The sequence below is a fragment of the Lycium barbarum genome, chromosome 11, assembly GCF_019175385.1.
Source record: "Lycium barbarum isolate Lr01 chromosome 11, ASM1917538v2, whole genome shotgun sequence".
NCBI lineage: Eukaryota > Viridiplantae > Streptophyta > Magnoliopsida > Solanales > Solanaceae > Lycium > Lycium barbarum.
In genome coordinates this window covers 18,157,445-18,182,619 of record NC_083347.1, presented here as the reverse complement: position 1 = coordinate 18,182,619, position 25,175 = coordinate 18,157,445, and the positions used below count along the sequence as shown (strand labels likewise).

General features: G+C 35.5%; 1 protein-coding gene across 14 annotated transcripts; it reads left to right on the top strand.

Annotated features, from left to right (window-relative positions):
- Positions 1-13,194: 13,194 nt before the first annotated feature.
- On the top strand, positions 13,195-23,301 carry LOC132617030 (disease resistance RPP13-like protein 4). 14 transcript variants are annotated; one of them, XM_060331893.1, is made up of 4 exons: positions 13,197-13,579; positions 13,661-13,705; positions 17,267-17,310; positions 20,370-23,301. In XM_060331893.1, the coding sequence occupies exon 4, from the start codon at positions 20,377-20,379 to the stop codon at positions 23,059-23,061; it is 2,685 nt and encodes an 894-aa protein (XP_060187876.1). In that variant the 5' UTR covers positions 13,197-13,579; positions 13,661-13,705; positions 17,267-17,310; positions 20,370-20,376; the 3' UTR covers positions 23,062-23,301. The 14 variants fall into 14 exon arrangements, with proteins under 14 accessions (XP_060187867.1, XP_060187865.1, XP_060187870.1 ...); XM_060331890.1 differs by having other exon boundaries at positions 20,362-23,301; XM_060331884.1 differs by lacking the exon at positions 17,267-17,310 and having other exon boundaries at positions 13,195-13,579.
- The last annotated feature ends 1,874 nt before the right edge of the window (positions 23,302-25,175 follow it).

Genomic DNA, 25,175 nt, shown 5'->3' with positions numbered 1-25,175 from the left:
CATCCTACAAAAAAGAAGAAAAATAAAGATTTTCCCCAAACTCGAAGTGTCATGATTAGGCTTGGATCCTTCTATCATTATCACGTTACACATAATATGCTTAAGGTCGTTGGGTTATGAAACCCGTCAACAATTTGGTAGGTTTCCTAATTGTGGAGTCGATACCAAGGACCGACCCACCTAAGGCTTATGCATGCATGACTTAATAAAATTGGTGGCAAAACTCTATCTTAAGGTTTTCTAAGATTTGGCTTACTAGACGCAAGGTTCCCGAGCGGACTACTCGAGTGAGAAGGCTACGCGGTCACCGTTATTCGGACACCCCGCGCATACATCAACTCTCCTAAAATTTGGATTCTACGAAGAAATTTGCGGGTGCGCAAAACACACCTCGCGTGTACGTGTGATAGTGTGAGTTTTTCAAAAATGGAGGAAATATGAACGGAATGCCAGTTTAAGGAAAGCAGTAGCATAGAAAACTTGTCATAATAAAGCAGCCATTTAAAAACACATAAGAAAACAACCAAGCAAAAATAAAGGCAGAATACCCAAACATCTGATTAATTAATTATTAACCTAAGTTGTTATGATTAAGAACCCAAGTCCCCAGCAGAGTCGCCAAGCTGTTATATCCCATTTTAACCGGGTCAAAGCGGAGTAAAACATATTGGAGATTCCTAAATCGCTTATTTTAAGGATTCGCCACCTAATTGATTTTAAGGTGAATTAGGGCACCTAATTATTTAACTAAGGTAAAGCTAAGTAAACCTCCGTTAATAGTCTGCTTAATCAGTGCAGTTCTAGGTAAGGGTTCTATATTATCCTAAAGGGAAGGGGTTAGGCATCCTCTAGGATCCATTAACTACGGTTATCCGGCCAAACTTAGGTTAATTAATTAGGGATAAAGATGCAAATATAATATTTAGAATTTAAGAAAATAGCTTGTAAATATTTCTACAGTTTTAAAGAAAAATGTAACAATGCTATTTAAAATAATACTTATGAGTACTGCTAAAAAAAAGACTTATAGAGAAAAAAAATATAATAAATTGCATAAAAGAAGACTTCAAATGTTATTAAAAATGAAAACTTACAAATATCGCTAAAGCTTGAAATAAAATGCTATTTGCAGAAAATGTGATAATTTGCATAAAAGGAAAGTTTCCAATGCCATTTAAAAATAAAACTTATAAATGCCGCTAAGATTTTAAATAATAATGCTATAATAAAAAAAAAACACTTGCAAAAGATGATTTGCATATGAGCAAACGAAAATGCGATTTTGTGCAACGCTTTAATAAATATTTGAAACAACTACACGATGAGGTATTAACTAACTTGGCATTTTAGAAGTATAAACAAGATTATGTTTTATTAACTACATTCGGCTAAAAATATACATAATTTGGATAAACCTTAAAAGATGCTTACAAAATATTCTTTAGTTCCTATTTGCGTGTTAGTGGCGTTTTAAAATTCCCTAGATAATAAAATGTGATTCCTTTAACTCAAAAATATGAATTTGCACTATTGAAAATCAATTATGCTAAAAGTAAGTATTATAGATACTATAAATAGTTTTAACATAAAAAGAAGAAAATGATACTTATGGAATTAATTACGGGTTTTCTTTAAATTACTACCCATTACACTAAATTAACCCACTAATTTACTAAAACTCATCTAAGTTAAGAAGAAATAAAACAAGATAAGATGTTGGTCATACAAAACAAATAAAAATACACAACAATAAAATAAGGAAGAGAGAAAAAAAAATGGATCTGGTCCATTTTAAGACCCAACTGCTGGAACTATTCACGTTATTGGGCTTAGGCACAGTGAATTTTCTTTATATTGCTGCTGCGGACAGCGCTGGACACGAGAGGAGTCATGTTGGGCTTTTAGCCCAACACCAAATGCGGAAGAAGACGAGTCCGAGGGACTCGTATGCGATGGTCTTGCATAAAAAGCGAAAGGAATAGGATTAGTATACAATCAACGAATGAGGTTAAAATGCATAAAATTAAACTCAAAACAAATCAGTAGATCTTGTATATTCTATGTATATTTTAAGTATATCTCACGTATACACACCCATAAGGATGTATAGAAGGTCAATATCGGAAAGCTTTTGCCCTCGTCTTCCAGATGTTGCACAAGTTCCAAGGGATTTCATGAATCCCAGGCATGGCTAACACCGAGGGGGGTTCAAGCTTGATCCGTAATGACCAATCTAACCTCCCTATTAATGTATTTTATGAACATACTTCAAAGATACATAGGTATACAACCTCACTGCCTCAACAAAATTAGAACACTTATAAATGCATTGAAAGTATTCCCAACCAATCAACTATGCCAAACACAACAAACTCAATTGTAGATACATTGAGAAACAGTAGCAGCTAGGCTCATCACATGAAGCATATGTTTCTTTTAAAACCAGTGGTTCCCTAAGTATAGCATCGACATTATATTATAGCAGCCAACAATTAACAAAGAAAGACACGATTATGGCAATAGAACAGCAACATGGAAGATTCTTACGAGCATAACCATGGTTCCAAACAACAAACATAACGACTCAGCAGATAGGTAGCACAGCAGTAGCAGTCGACTAAAAAAAAAAAAACTTAGCACTATGGTAATATACAAGGCGATAGAAATAGTACACAACAAACAAACAAAAATGGCTTAAAGGATTAAGGTGACCTCAACACGAAGATGACTAATTCAAACACGACTTTACGAAATAACTCATGATGACAAACAAGCTGTTAAAGCCTGAAGGATGTACATGCTGCCTAACAGGCCCAGCGCCTTTAATCATAAATAAGAAAGAATAGCTCGTAGCCTAACAACTCGCATGAAGGCAGTAATGAACGTGACGTATGACGTGTTAAGCATGTATCACGCTACACATAGATATGGTTTGGTTCCTATTGAGTTCACAACGTGTTGATGTCAACAGATAGTCATCGTAGATGTGCATTTCATAATTCTGAGTTAAACCAACAGTGCTTTGTTCTAAAATAAGAATAAACACAGGATACGATCCTTTCAACTGGTACTAGCATGACTTCATTTATTAACTTCAAAAAAAAATATGGCATAATAGTAGAGCAAGAACAGAGAGAAAAACAAATATTGAACGGAATAGGGACTGAACTGACTTAATCAAACACATACTAAATCACAATAAAACTGAACAGGTTTAGGGTTGTGCAACACCTGACTAAACATGTTCCATTATATATAGCACAAACAACTTCAGTTAAACGGGTACAGCAGAGTTATTTAAGAAAATAAATCTCTGTAAACAAGGTATGTAGGCAGATTTTAACAATACTCTCACTGAGTAGAATTTGAATTCTTATCCCAAAAGGGAAAATGTATAACCAAATAGCGGATATCGCTCAAAATGCACAACATGACCAAACAAATGGTAAACACTCAGGCTAAACACACAACTATTAAGATTGAACCAAATCTGTGCAAACAGGGATTAATACAGATTCGACGACCCCAACTCCAAAATAATAGACTGCACAGCTAGACTGATCCATTTAGGACTTAAATATATAAACATGGTTGATCTACTCTTATTCATACATGCAACCAGCCCACTAATCAGACAGGAACATACTGACTAGGACAGAATCAAAAACCAAACAAAGCACCTTGTGAATCAGGCCAGTTTCTTGACATGCGAGATTTCATTTTAGACATGTTTAGGTTGACAGATGACACTTGAATACTTTAAAGCCACACAGAACCCACACTCATCACAATTTCTAGCAAAAACAGTGGCCAAATAAAACAGGGTTCCGCTGAAAGTTACTTAGTTTTAAGGCAATGTTTGATAAAGAACAGGGATAGCAAGTTCAAGCACTACAGTAAACTGAGTAAACAGAGCAAAGTGGATACTATCACACTAAATATAATGATCCCAATCTCAACAGACACATAGAGAGGGCAGTAGCAGGTATTGTTACAACTAATAGCCACAGCATCGCGAACATGAGGATAACAAGCAGACATCAGACATGGCATTTAATCATGCATATTTGGCATTCTCATTCTAACATACCAACCAGATACAGCAGCCCCATTATTCATACAGGTTCAAACCAATATTACAGATTAAACACACATAGAGGTAAGCTGATATACAATGTCATAAATAACAAGCAGGGGCAACATGGACATAGACAGACCAAACATCAGACCCTCTAGAACATGTAAAGAAGCATGCTTGAACCCCGTTTATTCTGGCATGACTATTTAAAAGACTGAGCAAAGCATTTTTTTTTTACGTGAATGCCAAAAGACCATGCTTAAAATAGACCCGGTCAGCGACCAGTTACGCTAAACAAACTGAATACTTTAGATCTACTGGGCAACAAAAATGCAAACAAACTAAAGCGTATTGAACTGAACCAAGACAAAAGGGTAACTAAAAAGAAATTGAACAAACAGGGGAACTAATTACCGCTAATTGTGCTTAGTAAACTTAACAACAGGAAACCCACCACTATAATCTAAACATGACAAGCTAAGCAAGACTAGAGAACTAACTTCCATGGAATAAACATCATAAGCTGAATGAAACAAGAAAACCGGTCACCATAGAGAAAAAAAAAACGAGAAACCAAACAACAACAACTAAACATGATGAGCTAAACAAACAACAAAACGACTAATTATCATAAATTAAACACATAAATGCGAAAAAAAATAAAAGGGAAAGGGGAATCACCTACTTCGGGTGCAACGAAGTGAGGCACGGGGTTTCCAATCTACCCTCGAATAACACTAAATCCGAACTTGCACGCACACGGATTCAAACAAATAACAAGGGTAAAACAGAAAAGAATTTAGTGCTTGAGTCGATATTTAGAAAGTTAAAACTAATATTTAAAAGGGAAATTCGCGCGATTAGGGACTGGTATTTTCAGGAGTATTCAAAGCTGAAGAACTGCTTTTCAGGGAGGGTTTTTTTCGCGGCTGAAAAACTTCCCCGCTTAAATGAAACTAGAAACGATTATTTATAGGGTGAACTAGGGTTTCGTTTGAGAGGAGCGGGGACAGAGGGAAGTGGGGGACAGCGGGGAACAGGGAGAGAACGGCGGTGGTGGGGATGAGATGACGATGAAAGAGGGAAAGAAAAGAGAGAAGGGAAAGAGAAGAGAGGGGAGGGGGCGTATAGAGGAAAATGAACAAGGAACCCTAATGGTTCCTTGTTAAACGAAAAGGGCGGGTCGAAATTTGGACTGGGTATGGGCTGGTAAATTAAAATGTGGACTGGTCCAAAAATTGGGTTGATGAATTAAAGTATGGACTGGTTATTAATGGACTGGTTCGAGAAGGCTTGTGGATTAATTGAAACGGATGAGCTCAAAATTTGACTGATGGATTTAAAATATGGGGCTTTATAAATTTGAATAAAAGACCATCCATTAATGATATAACGTGTGCTAAAATATTACTTAATATAAAAATCATAATTATCGGTGCTCAGATAAAAAAAAAATTATACGATATCGTAATAGCCCAGCGATAATATTTTTTAAAAGTCAACAGTAAATAAACGCCATTTACATTAATTATGCGAAGATAAATGCAATGCGTGTGCGTAAGCTAGTAAAAATGCTGAAATGATAAAAAATGTGAATTATAATAATACAGGTAGCAAAAAATAATAATAATAATAATAATAATAATAATAATAATAATAGTAATAATAATAATAATAATAATAATAGTAATGATAATGGTGGTGGTAATAACGGTAATAAAATAAAAGATAAGAACAGTAGTGACTACAACAGTATAATGAAACGCCAGTGTTAATAATTATAGTAAAAAATATAAAATAGAAATAATTACTTCTTAAGTTGTCAAAATATTAGGAGTGTAAATAAATATTTAGAGGAAGGCGGGATAAAATTGGGTGTCAACAGTAACACCTCGTATCTTAGAACTCATGTTAGACTCGTAATGTTAGAGTTTTAGAGAAAAATTTGAAAGTTTGTATGTATTACGAAAGTAGTTGACCAGCCTACTTCGGGCACCCATAACTCCTTGATTAGTTGATAATAGAAAATTTCAAACATGAAAGTTGTATCCCTTTGGAATACCTTTCCAAAGGTATCTTATGGAGCTCAAACGGAGCTCTGCGCTAAGAGTTATGCCTGTTTTACTATCACTGGTCGAAGTAGAATTTTCAGATTTTGGGTTACATTTTTAGCCTTTTCCTACTCGAATTGGGACTCCTTATTTTATTATTGTATGAAGTAAAAACGTCCCTAACACTATTCTAAACCCTAAGAGACTATTATTTTTCTCTCTACCTCCATCCCTAAAGAACCTAGACACTTCAATCTTGCAAGAAACTCATTCTTGCAATCAAGAAAAATCAAGAAACCTTCAAGAATTTGGTTTGGCAATCTAGTTTTCTAAGGTTTCCTCCGAGGTAAATATTTAATCAAGAACCTTTGTATTCTACAAGATTTATCATTTATAAAGACTAGAATAAATCCATCTATCCCGTTGCCCTATAAAAATCAAGAGTTGTAAAAAAATTGGAGAAAACTCTAGTATTTGTCTGTTGAGTTTCATTCCGACCAGCCATATTAATTTGGTCTTTTCCGATAATATAACCATTGGATCAAGCCCAAATTTTAATTGAGTGTTCATAACACATAAGTATAAAATATGAACGGTGGAGATTGGATTTGGAGGTCCGGAGCAGTACCCTTTGAGCCACGAACAGTTGCTACGAAAATCAGTGAAAATCTTCTCAAGGTTTCCAAATTCAAAGCTTTTGGAATTCTTCTTCAAAGATTCAGACTTTTCTTCAAGTTTTGGAGCGATTAAGGTATGTAGAGTTAATATCTACGTGTGGGAACATCATTGTTCTTCCCCATGCCTCATAATCCATAAATTATGATTCTCTGCGAAAACTAAGGTTTCTATACCATGCTGATGATAACCCTAGGTCTATGTCCATGATTATATTATGTATGAATTGTTATAATTCCATCATTGAGTTCTTAATATTTCTTTATAATTATTAAGAATATGTCTGTAATCTATGAAAAACCCATATATCTCATTCCATGGGTTCATGCATGCTAGTTTATGATATATTATGCTATTTTCAAGAAAATGCTATACATGTTTTACAAGTTCGTGCAAGCAAGCTATAATTCATAATATACATGTACAAGCAAGTTATATTCATGAAAACCATGGGCAGCAAGTACCACTTATTTTACATGTTCATGTTTTTTGGGATTTTCTTAGTTAACCGAGATGGCTCAAATAGCCTGAAACTACGTAGCCACCATAGGATAGGGGTTGTCAGCAAGGAGGCAACACCTTCATTATGCAGTTTGGATCCTTACATGCTTATTATTACTTAAATCTCATATTCTTGGCAAGATATGAGTGTTTTGCTGGTAGGACGCAAGTATCAGATCATGTTGTCGGTTATACTATAGCACTCCCCATGTTACAAGCAGTTATATATACATGTATTTCTATTGATTTACTGTTTTCAGACTTTATTTATATGTGTTCATGCTCATGTTCATGTCCAGGTTTTCAGTTTCACTTCTTATCATGTTATCATGTCCCATGTCATTTATTTCAGTTGCTTTACATACCAGTACATTCAATGTGCTGACGTCCCCTTTCTATTGCCCGAGGTCCTGCATTTCACGATGCAGGTATTGATTAACAGGACATCAGATTTGCTCGTTAGGACATTGCTCGTATCAGCTTTTGGTGAGCCCCATCTCATTCGGGGTTGTGTCTTTACTTCTATTTATGTCAGTTATGCATTTAAGGTATGCCGAGGGCCTTGTCCCAGTGAACAGTTTAGCAGACAGATTTGTGTCAGAGGTTTCATAGACTAATCAGTTGTCATGTTCAGTTGAGTTGGACTTAATGGCTACATTACCATAATTTTGCATTCATGATATAATAATAATAATACTTTCAGACTTATGATTATTGAACTCCATGTTTTCACAATTCATGCATGTTTACTCTATATTCCGCATCAGTTCATGTCCCATGTAGACTCAGCAAGTCATGTGGTTCGCTCGGTCACATGCAGCAAGGCACCGAGTGCCGTGTTACACCCAGGCCATGGTTCGGGGCGTGACATGGAGCAGCCTACTACACCACCTACAACACCTCCACCACAAGTTCAAGAAGTTGGGGAATCAAGTTCAAGCAATGTACCTCGAAAGTCTAGAAGTCTTCGAGACTTGTATGACGCAACGGAAGAAGTAACAGAAAATTTAAGTGATTTAACTCACTTTTGTTTATTGGTGGACAGCGAGCCTGTAATTTATGAAGATGCTGCCGGTAATCCAAAATGGAGAGATGCGATGGATGAAGAAATCATGGCAATCAAGAAGAATGACACTTGGGAGTTGGCACAACTTCCAAAAGGAAAAAAGCACCATTGGAGTCCAATGGGTTTACAAGCTAAAGAAAAATTCCAAAGGACAAGTAGAGAGGTACAAAGCAAGATTGGTAGCAAAAGGGTACAAGCAAAAGGCCGGTATTGATTATGATGAGGTGTTGCACTAGTTACTCGTTTGGAGACAATCCGCTTGATTATTTCTTTGGCAGCTCAGAATCAGTGGAAAATCCATCAAATGGATGTGAATTCGGCTTTCTTGAATGGGATTTTGGAGGAAGAAGTATACATTGATCAACCTTTGGGCTATAAGGTTGAAGGAGATGAAGATAAAGTGTTGAAATTGAAAAAGGCTCTTTATGGCTTGAAACAAGCTCCACGGGCTTGGAATTGTAGAATTGACAAATACTTCCAAGCAAATGGTTTTTTAAAGTGTCCACATGAGCATGCACCTTATGTAAAAATTAATGAAGATGTGACACATTACTTGTTTGTTTGTACGTGGATGATTTGATCTTGACAGGAAATAATCCAAAGACGTTTGAAGAATTCAAGAAATCAATGACAAGAGAATTTGAGATGACGGAAATTGGCCTAATGTCATACTATCTTGGCATTAAAGTGGAGCAGAAGAATGATGGCATCTTTATTTCTCAAGGAGAATATGCAAAGGAGATTCTCAAGAAATTTGAGATGGAGAATTGCAAGCCTGTTAGCACCCCCGTGGATTGTGGAGTTAAACTGTCCAAGAGTGAAGATGGAGAAAATATCAATCCCACATATTTCAAGAGTCTTGCTGGAAGCTTAAGGTATTTAACTTGTACGAGACCGGATATTCTTTTTGGTGTTGGACTTGTCAGTCGCTTTATGAAAACTCCAACAACTTCTCATTTAAAAGCAGCCAAAAGAATACTCCGGTACATCAAAGGTACACTTGATTATGGAATTTTTTATTCATCTTCCAAGGACTTCAAGCTTGTTGGATATTGTGAGAGTGATTGGGCTGGTGATGTTGATGACCGGAAAAATACTACCGAGTTTGTTTTCCTTTTTGGAAATTCTGCATTTACATGGAATTCCAAGAAGCAACCAATTGTGACTTTGTCAACATGTGAAGCAGAGTATGTAGCAGCTTCTTCTTGTGTTTGTCATGCAATTTGGCTAAGGAGCTTGTTGAAAGAACTTCACCAACCACAAGAAGATGCAACTAAGCTTTGTATTGATAACAAATCGGCCATTGTGTTGGCCAAGAACCCGGTGTTTCATGAAAGGAGCAAACATATTGATACTAAGTATCATTTCATTAGAGATTGCATATCGAAGAAGGAGGTAGAGCTTGAGTTTGTGAAATCTCAAGACCAAGTTGCGGACATTTTCACCAAGCCGTTGAAGATTGATATTTTTCAGAAGCTGCGGATGACTCTTGGAGTAGTGAATCAAGTTTAAGGGGGGGTGTTAAAAAAAATAAACTTGTTCACATTATTTAATTTGTTCGCATTATATTTAATTTAGTTCATGAACTAGTAGATTAATGTATTAGGAAATACATGAATTGGTAGAAAATTCTAGATTAGTCTAGTGAATTCTTATTCATGTACTTGGAGGATGTGAAGTGTGAAATTGTTAAAAGTGATACATGTATGCTAGGCTAGATACATGGATGAATTCACCTATAAATAGTCATGTAATCTAGTCATTTGAATCAAGCCAAGTTGAATAGAAAATCATCTTTCCTTCATTTCTCTTCTAGTGAATTTTGTGTATTATTTCTGTTGTCTTGCTCTCCCAAATTTTCAACAAGAATAAGAATGGATAAAGGAATATTTACCTTAAACTAGTGATTACAAGTCTAGAATTCAGAAGAAAAAGAAAGGTTTGTGCTCCTTCAAATTTGGGAAGTGCCTATTTATTAGAAAGGGAGAAAACTACAGATAAGAGCAAGACCCTTTTCGTAAATTTGAAACGTTTTTGTCACCCGTTCATTGTCCCATTTTTATTGATTCAAATTTGGAAAGTGCCTATTTAATAGGAGATTTGGTTTTATTTGTGTTTCATCACAAATGTTATTTTAGTTATATGACTTTTTCTAGGATATTAGTAAATAAAACGCATAAGAACTTTATAGGGTCATTTGCTTCTATTCAAACTGTAAGTGGTCCTTTGTGAGCTGAGGGTCTATATGAGATTAGTAAATAAAACGCATGAGATCTTTATAGCGTCATTTTCTTCTATTCAAATTGTAAGTAGTCCTTTGTGAGCCAAGGGTCTATCGAAAACAACATCTCTACCCCACAAAGGTAGGGGTAAGATCTGAGTACATACTACATCCGAGCCTCCCTGAGCCCACTTGCGTGCACTGAGTATGTTGTTGTAAACTGTATATGGTCAAAGGAAATGTCCTCTGGTCAGTGTTGAGACAACTAGAAAACTGTCTTATTCATGTTATTTTTTAGTAGCTCTAAGTCAGAAGTACTTAGTGTGGGTCACGGGTTCGGATCATGGAATCAACAACTTGTAAATTTGCATTAGGGTAGGCGGTTTGTGGATCTTATGTGAATGCGGAATGGTTTGTGCACCGGGTTCCCTTTTTTAAAGTCAGAATTATTATGATTAATAATTGAGATTTAGTGGGCAAATTAACAGGATAAGCATTTGCTTGGGTTACGATAGATGTTTCATGCACCTACTCTTTAATCAATCTTGCAAAAAGTAAATTTAAAAAGGAATCTCTCTTATCGTCTTCCGTTAAATTGAAGGTTAGGGGAATCTGATCCTCATGAATTTTTCTGCTATTGACCACTCGACTAATCTCCACTCTCAGATGAAGGCCCCATCAATGTATTGTAATTCCAGTTTCCTTCATAATATATGTGTAACCAAATAATTTTTTGGCTGGTATAATTAAGCCATATTGGGTAAACATATAACACCAATTTGGTTGTGCGATGAATATTTCCATTTCAGGGAAACTAGTAAACTTCCTATTAGCCTTTTGACTTTGGAAAGAACTTGTAAAGCAAAACACAACCTGCAACAAAAATAACTATCAGAATTTAAGTGCAACTCATCACTTGCAACATCATTAAAATTTGATAGAGTTGCTGTCTGATAGTTGTAACTTCACACTGTATCAAGTACTACATGTTTTTAATCATATGAGAAATCCATCCTCCTCCTTTCTTCTATCTTCGACAATTCACAGTGCTATCTTATCTTAAAAAGTGAATAAAATCATAATCTTTATTAGACAAAATCCCTTGTAATTGTGTAGCACAATGGCAACTGATCAATTCATAATTCATGGTATTGCTAACAATTGCGGAGCCAGGAATTAAAAAACAATACTCTTATGTCAAAGGAATTCAACAATTTATATGTACCTAATTTTTTTTTACGCTATTTACATGGTATAATTTTTCAACAAATAGATTCAAGTATTGCACTCCTCTCTTTCGTCCCTAATTGCAATCAAGTTAGCAGAATATGGCAGTGGGCCTCGGCCTTACAGAAATGAGTACTGTATAATAAAGTTGACACGAGTGATAAACGCAGGATTTTTTATTTTTTGTTTGAGCAGTGCAAGCATAGTACAAAATGAAAAGGTGAAATGTATCGCTGGAAAGTTGTTTCTTTAAAAATGTAAAAGATTGTTTTGGATATATTTATAAAGAAAGACCAAGACCAAGACTATAATATTGGGGTCCTCTTTCTCGAAGTCTAGTAATGGAAGACTAGCTATGTAGTTTTCATTGTGGAAAATATGGATCCTGGGGGACAGATGCCTATGATAATTCTACATTATTGGAGAAAAAGAAGAGTGTCACAAATGCTTTCCTAAAAAAAGCTGATTGAATCAACATAAAGTTGCTCTTGTGGAAAACTTTCCAATAAAAATGGAGTTAATTAGACAAAAAGCTGGAGAGAAATATGAAACACGTTGATCGTTGGGCCATAGACTTGGGTGGAGCTGGGGCGTCACAGCTTTCGCCGGAAATTATAATGTACATACAAGATCAATTTAAATATATAATAAATGTCAATTTTTTTTTTGGCTTATTCGTGTGTTTACATCTTTATATTTTGAATTTCTTATTAAAAATTCTGGCTCCACCACTGCATAAACTATTTCCAACTCCAAATATTATCTTTTTGAAAAAATTTCAACCAAATCATGTTCAAGCACCTTAGTTTAGAGTTTTTGTGATCTAACAAATGGTTCCTGAAATAAGAAGTCATGAATTAGTGACTTATACATCTACACAGAGTGGTACGAGGTATAAGAATAGTATTGAGTAGGGTAAATTAAAATAGGGATAGTATTGTTATGTCATGGTTTACTATGTATACGAATAGTACTGAATAGAGTGTATAACTACTATATGTATTATAGCTTGTTTGGCCAAGCTTCTAAAATCTTTTTTTTTCTTCTAATAAATAAAAGTGAACCTCAAAGAGAGGAGTACAAGTAAGGGGGGCTGGGTCTTACCTTACTAATCCTAATGAGGTAAATAACCTCTATTAATTAACAAGCATGAAAGAAAATAAGAGCTAGAGAAAACTTAGTATTCTATGATCATCACAGAGTTTATAATGCACTCTATGATGATATTACAAATGAGGATACTTAAGTAATGTAAAAATATAAAAGTCATGAATAAAGTTGAGTTATTAACCTCAAACTTCATGTTATATATGTATGAACTAAAAAAGATAGCTTGCCCATCAATCTAAAGTATTTTCCTCTTGTCTTCTTCTTTAAATTTGTCCAACAATACTTGATAGTTCATCACTTCTTGGATTTATTGGATCTTTTTAAAGTTGTTGACACTGTCATCTACTTTGTCAGTCGCATCGGTAGGTACCTTGGAATAAATTCCTCAGTCACCTTACCATCCCAACTATGTTGCCTTCCATGTGTCTTTTTTTTGCTTTTGTTGCATTCACTTCGTTGTTGCCTAGGTGAGAGATCTCCATCCTTGGCCACCTTATCAAAGCATATGTCCAGCATAGCATCCTCATCATCCCCATCGGACATGTCATCATCATTGTCCAAGTCAATATCATAAGTTGTAGGTTATATTGCTTGCTGCCCCATATGCCCAGGAGATGTGGTACTGGTTGTGCAAATTTTCTTAGCTAGAGGTGTAAAACCATACCCTTTAAGTTGCTGATTGCTACCAATTGGAGTAGTCACCTGATTTGCAATTTTTCTACTGCTCTTAGGCCCAAAACTTGGTGCATTATGGTTGAGATTACTACTCGAAATTGGTGAGCTATTCTCCTGTAAGCTTTCTCTTTCACTATCAGTAATTTGATATTCTTTACCTTCAACCTGTTCTGCCCATGTCTTAGACTTGGACAAAACCTCGTCAATTACTAGAATTATATCATTATTTAGTTGTCCAGGTTGCTCCTTGCTTATGTCCGTCGAAGTTGAATTATCTTTGTGTTGCTTATTTCCCATAGTCGACGCCTCGTGTTCAAGATTCCATGCATCGTCAAAAATAGTTGTATTAGTCTCACCAGTAGCGTTCTCGTTTTCAACAACATGCTGCCCAGAATCAGCTGCCTTAATCTCACATGTAGCATTTATTTTCTGCCCCGAATCAACTTGCAATTCATTGACTTTAACTCTTGATATTACCCCTGCATTATCAATTGCGATGGGCATTAATTTCTACCTCGACTCTCTTTCTTGCACCCCATATGTAGTAGCTAAAATCCCAGTTGGTACCAAATTATCACTTTGAGCAATAGCTTGAAAAGGATTATGTGACACAATTTGCTGAGAAGCTGTGTGTTCATTAATCCTAATTCCAAGTGATTTTTGATGTGTAACTACAGCCCAACCATTATCAACTTGTTGGTTATTTTTTCCGGCAATTTGGGTATTTCTAGTCCCACTTGAAGTCTCAACAGTTTCATTCGAAACTGGAGTTCGCATCTATCCATCCGTCGCGTTTTCACCAGCAGTAGTTGACATTTTTTCACTCATGCCTACTTTCTTTTGTGTATCACTAGTAGAAACAAGAGCATTAGTACTAGGGCGAGCTACAACTGAGTCTTTCTCACGTTGCTTATTCGTCCTAATCGAACCAGCTCTAGCACCACTATTTCCAACCATCAGTTGTTGCCCAGAATTCTCTTGTGATGCATCGATAAAAGTTGCAGATTTTTCAGCTACATCAGTATCTAAATTATCACTATTGTTCTGTAATTTAGCATTTATAATCTCCCTTAGTCACCCTGATAGTGCTCCATATCCATACCTGTATTTACTGCCTCATTCTGGGTTTTATCACCAGTCTTGTCGAACATCAAACGATAACTATTTTCATCATGCACTTGACGTTTACTATGAGTACAATACTTCGGGAGATTACCATAAATGAATCTTGATAATGTTCAATAACTTTACCTGAACTTTTGTCCACAAAGAACTTTATTCGTTTTGGGTGCTTATCCAGTAAGTCTAGAATTACCTTTACTCTAGCCTTACTTGGCCTTGTCCGATCTTGAGTGGCTTTGTCCACTACAATTGGCTTTCCAGCAGCTGAAGCAATTGATAAAACTGATTTTTTAGCAAAAAGATTTGGCAGGAGATTTGGAAAAGATATCCATGCCATCGCTTTTGATGGTTCTTCTTTAGGATTAAACCATATAGTCCACAGAAAAGTTCTAAACAATTACTCTTCACCATTGACTTTGATATAACCAGAATTTCTGGATAAAACGTGAACAAAGTCTTCATATAAATCAAACTTGATCAAGAGATGACGAAACTCAAGTTGTCCAATGTTACAATGACCTTTAATATCGAGTTGTTTCAAAATAACCTTACGCAGCTCCTGTAAATCTGGTTTTCCATAAGAAAACTTGAGAATAACAGCTTGGCGTAGTCCTTTCTCTTTGGTGAATTCGTTAAGTTCCTTCATGGTGAATTCGATGGTTGGCTCACCCTAAATGAATTCAATTGGTTTCAAATCAGTTTTTGATATAGGGTTGGTAGATGAATTTGTTTGCAGTTGTGTGACATATGTTGGTTTTGGTGTTGAATTAGTAGTGTTATGGAGTTGTTGTGGAGTTGTTATGGTGGTGTTTTGTCCCCAGCAGGAGGCTGGGGCACGGCTAAAGCAGCCATGGGAGAGTTGCTGCCCTCAAAACTCCTTGGGAGAGGAGAGAGCGTGCAGGTTTAAGGTTTCCAAGCTTCTAAAATGAACTTATTTTGAAAGTGATTTTTTTCAAAAGTACTTTTCAAAAAAATACTTTTGGCGAAAAACACTTTTGAGCAGCAATTAGTGTTTGGCCAAGCTTTTAAAAAGTGCTTTTAAGTGTATTTTTCTCAAAAATGCTTTCGAGCAAAAGCTATTTTTTTTAGTTTATGAAAAAATGCTTCTGCTACTCCCTAGAAGTACTTATTTTCTCCCAAAAGTTTGGTCAAACACCTCACTTCTTTTAAAATAAGCACTTATTGGGAAAAATAAGTATTTTTGGGAAAAAATAAGCTTGGCCAAACAGGATATTAGTTATACATAGGTTAAAAACACTACAAAAAAAAAAAAAAAAGGACAACCCAGTACACTAAGTTCCTGCTATGCGCGGGGTCTAAGGAAGGGCCGGATCACAAGGGTCTATTGTACGCAACCTTACCCTATATTTCTGCAAGAAGTCGTTTCCACGGTTCGAATCCGTGACATCCTGGTCACATGGTAACAACTTTATCAGTTACCCAACACTCCCCTTCTTAAAAACACACAGGAATTAAATAATACCCAAACTGATACCATTATTATTTTCTCTAATACCTCTTATCAAACGACCACTTAGTTATTGTACAGCTATAGAGCACTGAGCTGTTTGGACATGTTTTGAAACCATGAGATGAAATCATGTTTGGACATGCAATTTGGATTTCTTAAGTTGTATTTTTTCTTATAGACATAAAACTCCACAAGTTGTGAAAACTATCAAAATATTTTCAATTCTTATACAATCTTACCAAATGAGCAAGTCATAGTTCATAACAAAATTAATACGCTGTTAGAAGGCTTTTCTAAAAAATACAACATCAATTGATCAAACTTTAGTTCAATAAAAAAGAAAATTTAACATGAATAGTAATGTAATTACTCTTTAATATAATCCTTCCACATGGTAGACATAAATAGAGGTTGGTAAATATTTGGTGGGATTAATTGTTAAAAATATCTACCAATTTATGAATCTTCTTTTTACAAAATATAAATTTATGAGTCAAATTTTATATTTAAAAAGCTCGAAACCATGGTTTGAAACCCCAAATCATCCAAAAAGGCATGATTTGGAGTTTCAAATGCATGTCCAAACGTTGATATCATCTCATGATTAACCATGGTTTCAAATCAGATGTCCAAATGCCTATTAACACTATTGGAGAAATGTGAATCTTCTTTGTCCTTTTCCTTTTAGTTTTATTTTGTTTTTCTAAACTCCATTTTAGGTTGACTATATCGACCAGTTCAGCTCTATAATGATATATGTTCCTATAGTCACAGAAATACATCACATGTAAGATTACAACCAATTCCCTCCAAAAGTACATTTATTCGCAGTTTCTTTACTGCATCTGAATTTTGAAGCCATAATCAGTCTGTATTATTATGGTACTTCAGTAAACCGTATCATCCATTGCTCTATACCGTTAATAGAAAGGTATGCCCTGAGTGCTCTTACTAATTATGCTATTTTGAGATTCTTACATATCATACTCGTACCCAGTAATTTGCTCTTTTTACTTGCTGAAACAAAGATCAGTAGTTTCTTTTTTTTTTTTTTAAATTAATTTGGCAGGGTTGCTATCAGCTAATATCTGCACTTTACCCTGAAGAAGTCAGGTAAAAAGGATTCACATCTCTTGTTCTTCAAGCTGTAGTAGACCAAAATTATATATTACTAGCTGTACTTGTTTTTCCTGCATCTCCCCTTCTCTTTTTTCAAGTTTCATGTTTGTCCTGTATCCCCTGGTCTATTATTGGACTTAGATTTCTGGCAGGCGAAGTCAGAATTTTTACTTAGGAGTTCAAAAATATGAAGAAGTAAATACGCGAAGGGGTGCAACATCTACTATATATACATAAGAAGATAATTTTAGCCTTAACGAGGGGTTCACCAGCCTACCTAGTTCCGCCCCTGCTTCTAGCTACGAGTCTGTCAAAATTCAGTAACTTTGGCTAAAATTCTGTATTTATATTAAGAAATTCACTTAATAGGTATAAATAATCTATTCAGAAACTATAAACTGTCTTTTCTATAATCCAGAACCCACAAAGTCAAAATTTTGAATCCGTCTGCCTTTTCCATATTGGCTTTGTCGTCGTTTAAGAATAATGGTTTCTCCACTACCTTAATTTATTTCGCATGTAATTACCTGATAGTTAATAATATGGATTCTGGAAGTGAATACTTTGCCATCCGATTTGTCTTCCGAGTCGAACTTTTGCCTTGTCTTCTCATTTCTCAGGTAGATATTTGACTTGATAATTTCAAATTGCTCTTTTTATTCTTCTTTCTTTTGTTGTATTAAATTTAGTCCAACCTAATACGTTTATCAAGTTTATTAGTTTAGCTTTACACGCCAATATAAAAGAAAATTTAAAACATTAACATTTGTTATGTCAGCATCATCAGGTGCTTAATAGTACTAACATTTTCTATTAAGGTTAGGTGTTGTTCGATATGTTTACATGCTAGTGTATTCAAAATAAACATTTGTATGTTATGTATTTGGCCCAATAATAACGGTTTAGATCACAAATGACCTCCACAAGGGTTGGTCTTGATTTTTTGCCCCGTCTAACAAAAATTTAAAAATAGTCTCCACTTCAATAAGTTTGCTAGGCAAAGTTTTTGTTATCCATTGGGCATAAATTATGGACATAAATTAATTTTTCCTATATTGTAGGAGTTCGGGATATTTTAAGACTGCTTAATTGATTACAATTTTTGTCTTTTAAGCAAAAATTAAAACTTATGTCTATGGCAATAAACTACCTAGCGAATCTCTCAAGTTAAGGTCATTTAAAAAATATTTTATTAAAGGTAGATAAAAATTCAAGACGAGACACTTCTGGGTTTTATAACGTCAATTAAAAGGGAAGTATGCCATTACGAGTACAATCGAACCCTGAAGTGTATATACGTGTGTGAAAAAGGCTAGAATTTCAGAAAGTGTTACAGCTTGAACGCATAATTTAAATTCTGTTATGAGTTTATTGATAAATGTTTAAAGATTGAATCAGCGTCTGTAGTCTTGATCTATCTTTATTCTCTGGAATTTACCATAGTTCGATCAGTACGCCATAGTTTCGGCTGCTTTATGTTGGGACTCTTGTTTTATGCACCGTTTTTAGGGTTTCTTTTATATGCTTCAATTTTTACTTTTATTTTGGTTGCATGTTTTTTTTTGGTTTTTTGTTTTTTTAGTTGCATATCAAAACTCTGAAATCATTATATTTCCAACTGAAAGCATAATCCTCTTAACTCTTTTTACTTTTTATTTTTATAAAGTTTGATTCTACTGTATTGTAAAAGTTGTCACTTTTTATGAAATTGTCATTGCATGAAGCATTTACTTCACTGTTCTTTTTGCTAATTTGTAATGATTAGGAGTTCTACTACTCATAGCAATCTTAGTGTGTTTTCAAATTTCAGTGTGATATGGTTTAATATGGATAATTGTTGTACTCTGTTATGTTCATGGATTTTGTCTACACCAACAATTTGAGATTTGTTGAGTTTTTGCAACTCTGAGAAGATAATGTTACTAGGGATAACATGCTCCTGACCATATTGTTGTAACTAGAGGCTGTAATCCTGATACTAATATACAGTTGGAAAGTCAGTCGATAGGTTTCCCTTGCAAAATATCAGTTGTAGTGGAGTCTACAACATAAGTTAGTTGCATCAATTGCTGCTATAATTCCAAAAGCCCTCAAAATTTTATGAAAATCCAATCTAGCATACTTCTGTTAGAACTAGCAGTAGCTTTGTCCATGAGCAAGTCATTAGCTTAGTAGAATATTTTGATTCACAGTTATTGCTCATAACCTGGTAGTTTAGAACTACCAAGTTACAAACACTATTCATTTTGTTTTCTGACAATGTTAAAAATATGCGCAAATGCAGTTAGTAGTTTATGTGATTAATGTTCTTTTTTTTTTTTTTTTTTTTTTTTTTTAACTGATCATTCACTTAGCTGTACAACAAAATTCAAGGAAAAGATTGCAACAGGTACCAGGTATAAAATAGTAGAATTGACAACTCGTCATTAGGAGAACTTACTGGAACAAAAATTTCTCTTCAAAGCAATAATAAGGGGAAATGATTAAATGAATACTTCCAGTGCAGAAGTTGGCCAGAAACCTAAATAAATAGGAGTAAACTAATACAAACTGTTGGGCCAGTTAGTTAAATGTTCATCTAGTTACATAAATAAGCATTGACATATTCTTAAATTCTTTATTTGTATTTTGTATTATCGGTATGTTGGTAGATGATGCTGCAGTTTATGTAAAAAAGAATGACATACGTCATACATTTATTATGTTATATGTACCTTTTGCAAGCAAGTATGTTTCTATTTAATGCATGAATGATATATCTAATTGCCTTCCCATAGACCCTTCTCTCAATATAATGGTTAAAGTCAACGAATTCTCCTTCTCTATTGGAACTGATCATTTTGCACATCGTATGAGTACGTACATTGTTACCCTAAGGGCATAGGAGTCATAAATATTAGTAATTTGACATGCCAGTTATATGTAATTACTCTTGTACTTGATATCTCTATGGGAACTGCTTTCTCACACCATATTATCATGATTGTTTTCATCTTTCTTACAGTCTAAAGTCTATTTTAGACTGACGAGATTTCTGAAAGGAAGTTTTGCAGGCTAAAAATGATAGAAGGTGCGTTAGTTGATAAGGCTATTGAGATCCTAATGGAGGGCTTGGTTGACAAAGTTGATGCTCAAGTTAAATATGTCCTTGGATTTGAACATGAGTTTGAGACTATGAAGGAAAATCTTAAAACTTTGCAATCATACCTCAATGACATGGAGAAGCACAAAGACAAGTACAAGACTGTTGAGGATGCCTCTGCTAAATTACGAGAACTGATTTATAGAATAGATGACCTGGTCGTTGACTGCCAAAACCGAGTAGATTATGAGAAGATGAAAAACAGTTATTCGTCCTCTATTTCTCCACGTGGACTGTATTTCCGTAATCAGGTTGGAAAGAAGTTGGCAGAAATCAATAGGGAAATAGTGAATATGCGTCAAAATTTGAACATCGTTGCTCCTACGGTTAGCCTATATAAAAGTGAAGAACTCAGTAGCAGTGGTAGTGGAAGGGTGCGATGGACATCAGACATTTTCAATGAATATCAGACCGTTGGTTTAGCTGAAGATACCAGGATACTGAAAAGGTGGATCATTCCTTGCAATGGATCTCTACATCTAATTGGTATTGTAGGGATGGGAGGTGTGGGTAAAACCACACTTGCACAAAAGATTTACAACGATAGAGGAGTCACGTCATGCTTTGACATGAGAATTTGGGTTTGTAAATCAACTTTCGATGAGCTTGAGATCATGAAGAGTATTCTGCAGCAGCTCAAAAAGAACGATCACGGGTCAGATAGAAATGTGTTGTTGAAGAGAATTCATGAAGCACTTTCGAACAAAAAATACTTAATTGTCATGGATGATGTGTGGAGCATTGATGACGGCTGGTGGAAATGGATCTCAGGAGGACTGCCCAAATCAGAGAAGCAGAGCAGCTGTGTCATTATCACATCTAGAAACGAAGATGTTGTTAAGAGAATGGGAGTCAAGGAAGAACAAATTCACCGACCCGAGCTGCTTTCTGAGGAAGAGGGCTGGTTGTTATTTTGCAAGGTTGCGTTCGTGTCATCCAAGGGAAAATGCAAGGATACTGAATTAGAACGTGTGGGAAAAGACATACTGAGAAAATGTGGTGGTCTTCCCCTAGCAATCAAGACAATTGGAGGCTTGCTTTCATCGAAACTTCAGTTGCTTTCTGTGTGGCAGCCGATAAGTGAAGATTTGCCTCAGATATTTGCAGACGAATGCAACAGCCATGATTCCTTATTGGCTACTCTCCAACGAAGTTATGATGAGCTTCCTCTCAAGTTGAAGCGGTGTATTCTATGTTTTGCAATTTATCCAGAGGATTACGAGATAGAGTTTGATCAACTGGCAAATTGGTGGATTGGAGAAGGATTCGTTTACCAAAAAGGAAAAAAAATTGCAAGAAAAATGGCTCTTGAATGCTTATCAGAACTGATCAGTCGATGCCTGGTTGAAGCGGTGAGAAAAAGAAACTATGATGGGAGAGTCTACAGTTGCAAAATGCATGACATGATTCGGGAAATGATAATCAAAGTTGCAAAAGAAGAGAGCTTTTGCAGTTTAGATGGGAACAATGCAAACATAGCCACAATCCACTCTCGCCGTTTGGGCGTGACAAATGAAACATTGTTGCAGCCCTTGGATGGAAACTCAAAGTTAAGGGCACTTCTTCTCACCAAAGCCAATTGCATTGGCTTCACTAGGAAGGTTGCATTGGCCAAAGTCAAGACTCTCCGCGTTTTAGACCTCTCACACATCAAGTTTGAGAAGAGTTCCGAATTTTGTGAAAATGATATGTGGCGTTGGATCACATCCTTGAAACGCCTAGGTTATTTGAGTTTTCAAGATGTGGCAAACTTGACTAAATTGCCACGATCCATCAAAAAGTTATGGGGCCTCCAAATTTTGGTACTTGCTGAATGCAAGAACCTAAAACAGCTCCCAAGATCAATCACTTCTCTTCCAAAGTTGATCGTCTTGGATGTGGGGAATTGTACCTCTCTTTCTTATCTACCACTTGGTCTCTCCAAACTCTCACATCTTCAAGAGTTGTATGGCTTCAAGATACCTGATACAACAACACCAAATGCGTGTCACTTGCGTGATCTTAAGGGTCTGAGAGAACTTCGAGTACTACAATTGGATGTCATGGATGGAAGCATGATAGAGGAAGACGAATTAACAGTACTCGAACAATTTCAACAGCTAAGGATGCTAATTATTAATGCTGGTGACCGTAAAGATGAAATTTTCTTAGAGAGGCTGGAGAAGTTGTCACCACCTAAATCTCTCGAAGAGTTGTACCTAAGGCACTTCTGTGGAAACACTACCCCAGCATGGATAGCCCCTGAATTGCTAGATCGATTGCAATATCTTTGTATCGAAGATTCCAACATGCTACAACATATGAGCGATCGTTTCAGGGGTAGTGAAGGAAATAAATGGAAAATAGAAGGGCTGTGCTTGAAGTTCTTGCCAAAACTAGAGGAGACATGGGAAGAAATCAAAAGTGCAATGCCTAGGCTAAAGTATGTCGAAGTAAGCCACTGCAGCTCGGTGAAGTCGTTCACTTGTGCAGTGAAGAACATAGGATTTTGGAGAAAACCAGAGGAAGAAAATGAAGAACTGGAAGAGCCAGATGCTGCTTCGAGCATGGAAGAACACCATGAAAGTTATCGCAGAATCGATGTGGACGAGTCTGTTCACTAGCATCATTCCAAGCCCCTCAATAATCGATTTAATTTGTGGCATTTGGCTGTCATTTATGTTGTTAAAACACTTATTATAGTGTACCTTGGTTTGATGCATTTCTCATTTCACTTTGATATGTAATATTATTATTGTGAGTAGCTTCCACTAGTTGGGTTTCCGTCGTGGTATTTAGAGTAGTCATATGTATGTGTGGAAATAGCCAGTGTTGCAATAACATTTGAGAGTGGTTTTGTTGTATATGCTGCATTAATTAGCTGCAAAAGCCATTGCACCTGAAGCCGTAATCGGTTTGTATTGTTATGGTATCAAATAAACCGTTTCTTCCATTGCTTATAATAGAAAGTATGCCCTGAATTCTCTTATTTATTCAATTTTGAGATTATTACATTTCATAACTCTTACCGAGTAACTTGCTCCTTTTACTTTGCTGAAAGAAAGGTCACTAGCTTCATTTTGCTGAAACAAGTTAAGGAAGTAATTTGTTGGTTAAGGTTTAGCACTCATATTTTTTTCATTACTACTTCTTTTCGAATTACTTCTTCATCTTAACAGTTGAAATTCTTAGATTTTGTATTTTGAAGAACGAAACATGATGCCACTGTATTCTTTTCTTTTCTTTTCTACCAAGAGGAGAATAACAGGCATGGTAAGACCGAAGCTGGTCCTTACTTAGCAATTATAAAATTCAATTTGTGAGCAATCAATTGTGTCCAACAATTCTCACTTCCCATTAGCCTTTTGACTTTGGGAAGAACTTGCGAAAGCAAAACACAACCTGCAACAAAAAGAAGTAGCAAAAGTTAAGTACCAGTCAGAACTGGTACCATGATTGAAATTGGATTCAAGTTGCAGTCTTGTAACTTCACACTATATCAAATAAGTTCATGTTTTCAATCATATGAAGTCCTCTTTCTATTTTCGCTTCTCCAATACAAGTCACGGTCCTAATCTCATCGTAAAAAGTGAATAAGAACCAGATCTTTATTAGACAAAATCCCTTATAATTGTGCACTAGAATGGCAACTGACGACTTCATAATTCATGATATTGCAAACAAGTCTGCAGATTATGGCCTTGGCCTTTTGGAAATGAGTAGTAAAGTTGACACGAGCGGTTGTTAAAAAAAGTAGGGAAAAACTCAAATATGTCATCAAACTATCCGAAATGGCTTATTCATGCCTCTCGTTAATAGTTGAGTTCATTTAGTCATCGTCGCGAAGCATATGTTTCATTTGTGCCACTAACCACTAACCACATGGCAAAATCTGGTAGTAGTAGCTAGGGCTCCGTTGGTAGTTAGTGGCACGAATGAACCAAATGTGTCACGGCAATGACATAAATGCACCCAAGTATTAACGAGTGGCATGAATGAGTCATTTTGAATAGTTCGATGGCATGTTTAAGCTTCTTTCCAAAAAAAAATATAAAGGCGGGATTCTTTTTGTTTTTTATTGGAGCAGTGAAAGGATAGTACAAAATGCAAAAACTGAATGTAATGCTGGAAAGTTGTTTCTCTAAAAATATAAAGATTGTTTTGGATATTTTTATAAAGAAAGACCAAGACTATAATATTTGGGTCATCTTCAAGTAATGGGAGACTAGCCATGTAGTTTTCATTGTGAAAAAAATGAAAGATTCTGGGAGAGATGTGCTTGTGATATTCTACATTATTGGAGAAAAAAAGGTTAAGTGTGCACAAATGCATTCCTATTAATAACTGATTGAGCCAAAAAGTTGCTCCATGCAGATAACTTTCCAATAAAGGTGGAATTAGACAAAAAGCTGAAGAGAAATATGAAACACTTTGATCATTGGGCCATGTCTTGCCTTATTCGTGTATTAATTTCTTTATATTTTAAATTTCTTCACGAAAATTCTAGCTCCACCACTGCGTAGACTATTTCCCTACTCCAAAAATTACTTTAAAAAAAAAAATCAACCAAATCATGTTCGAGAACCTTAATTTAAAGTTTAAGTGATCTAACAAATGGTTCCTAAAATAAGAGTCATGAATTAGTGACTTATACATCTACATAGAATAATCAACCCATACAAGTATAAACTAAACTTTTAGGGGTCATTTGGTTGGGAAAAAACTCAAATATGTCATC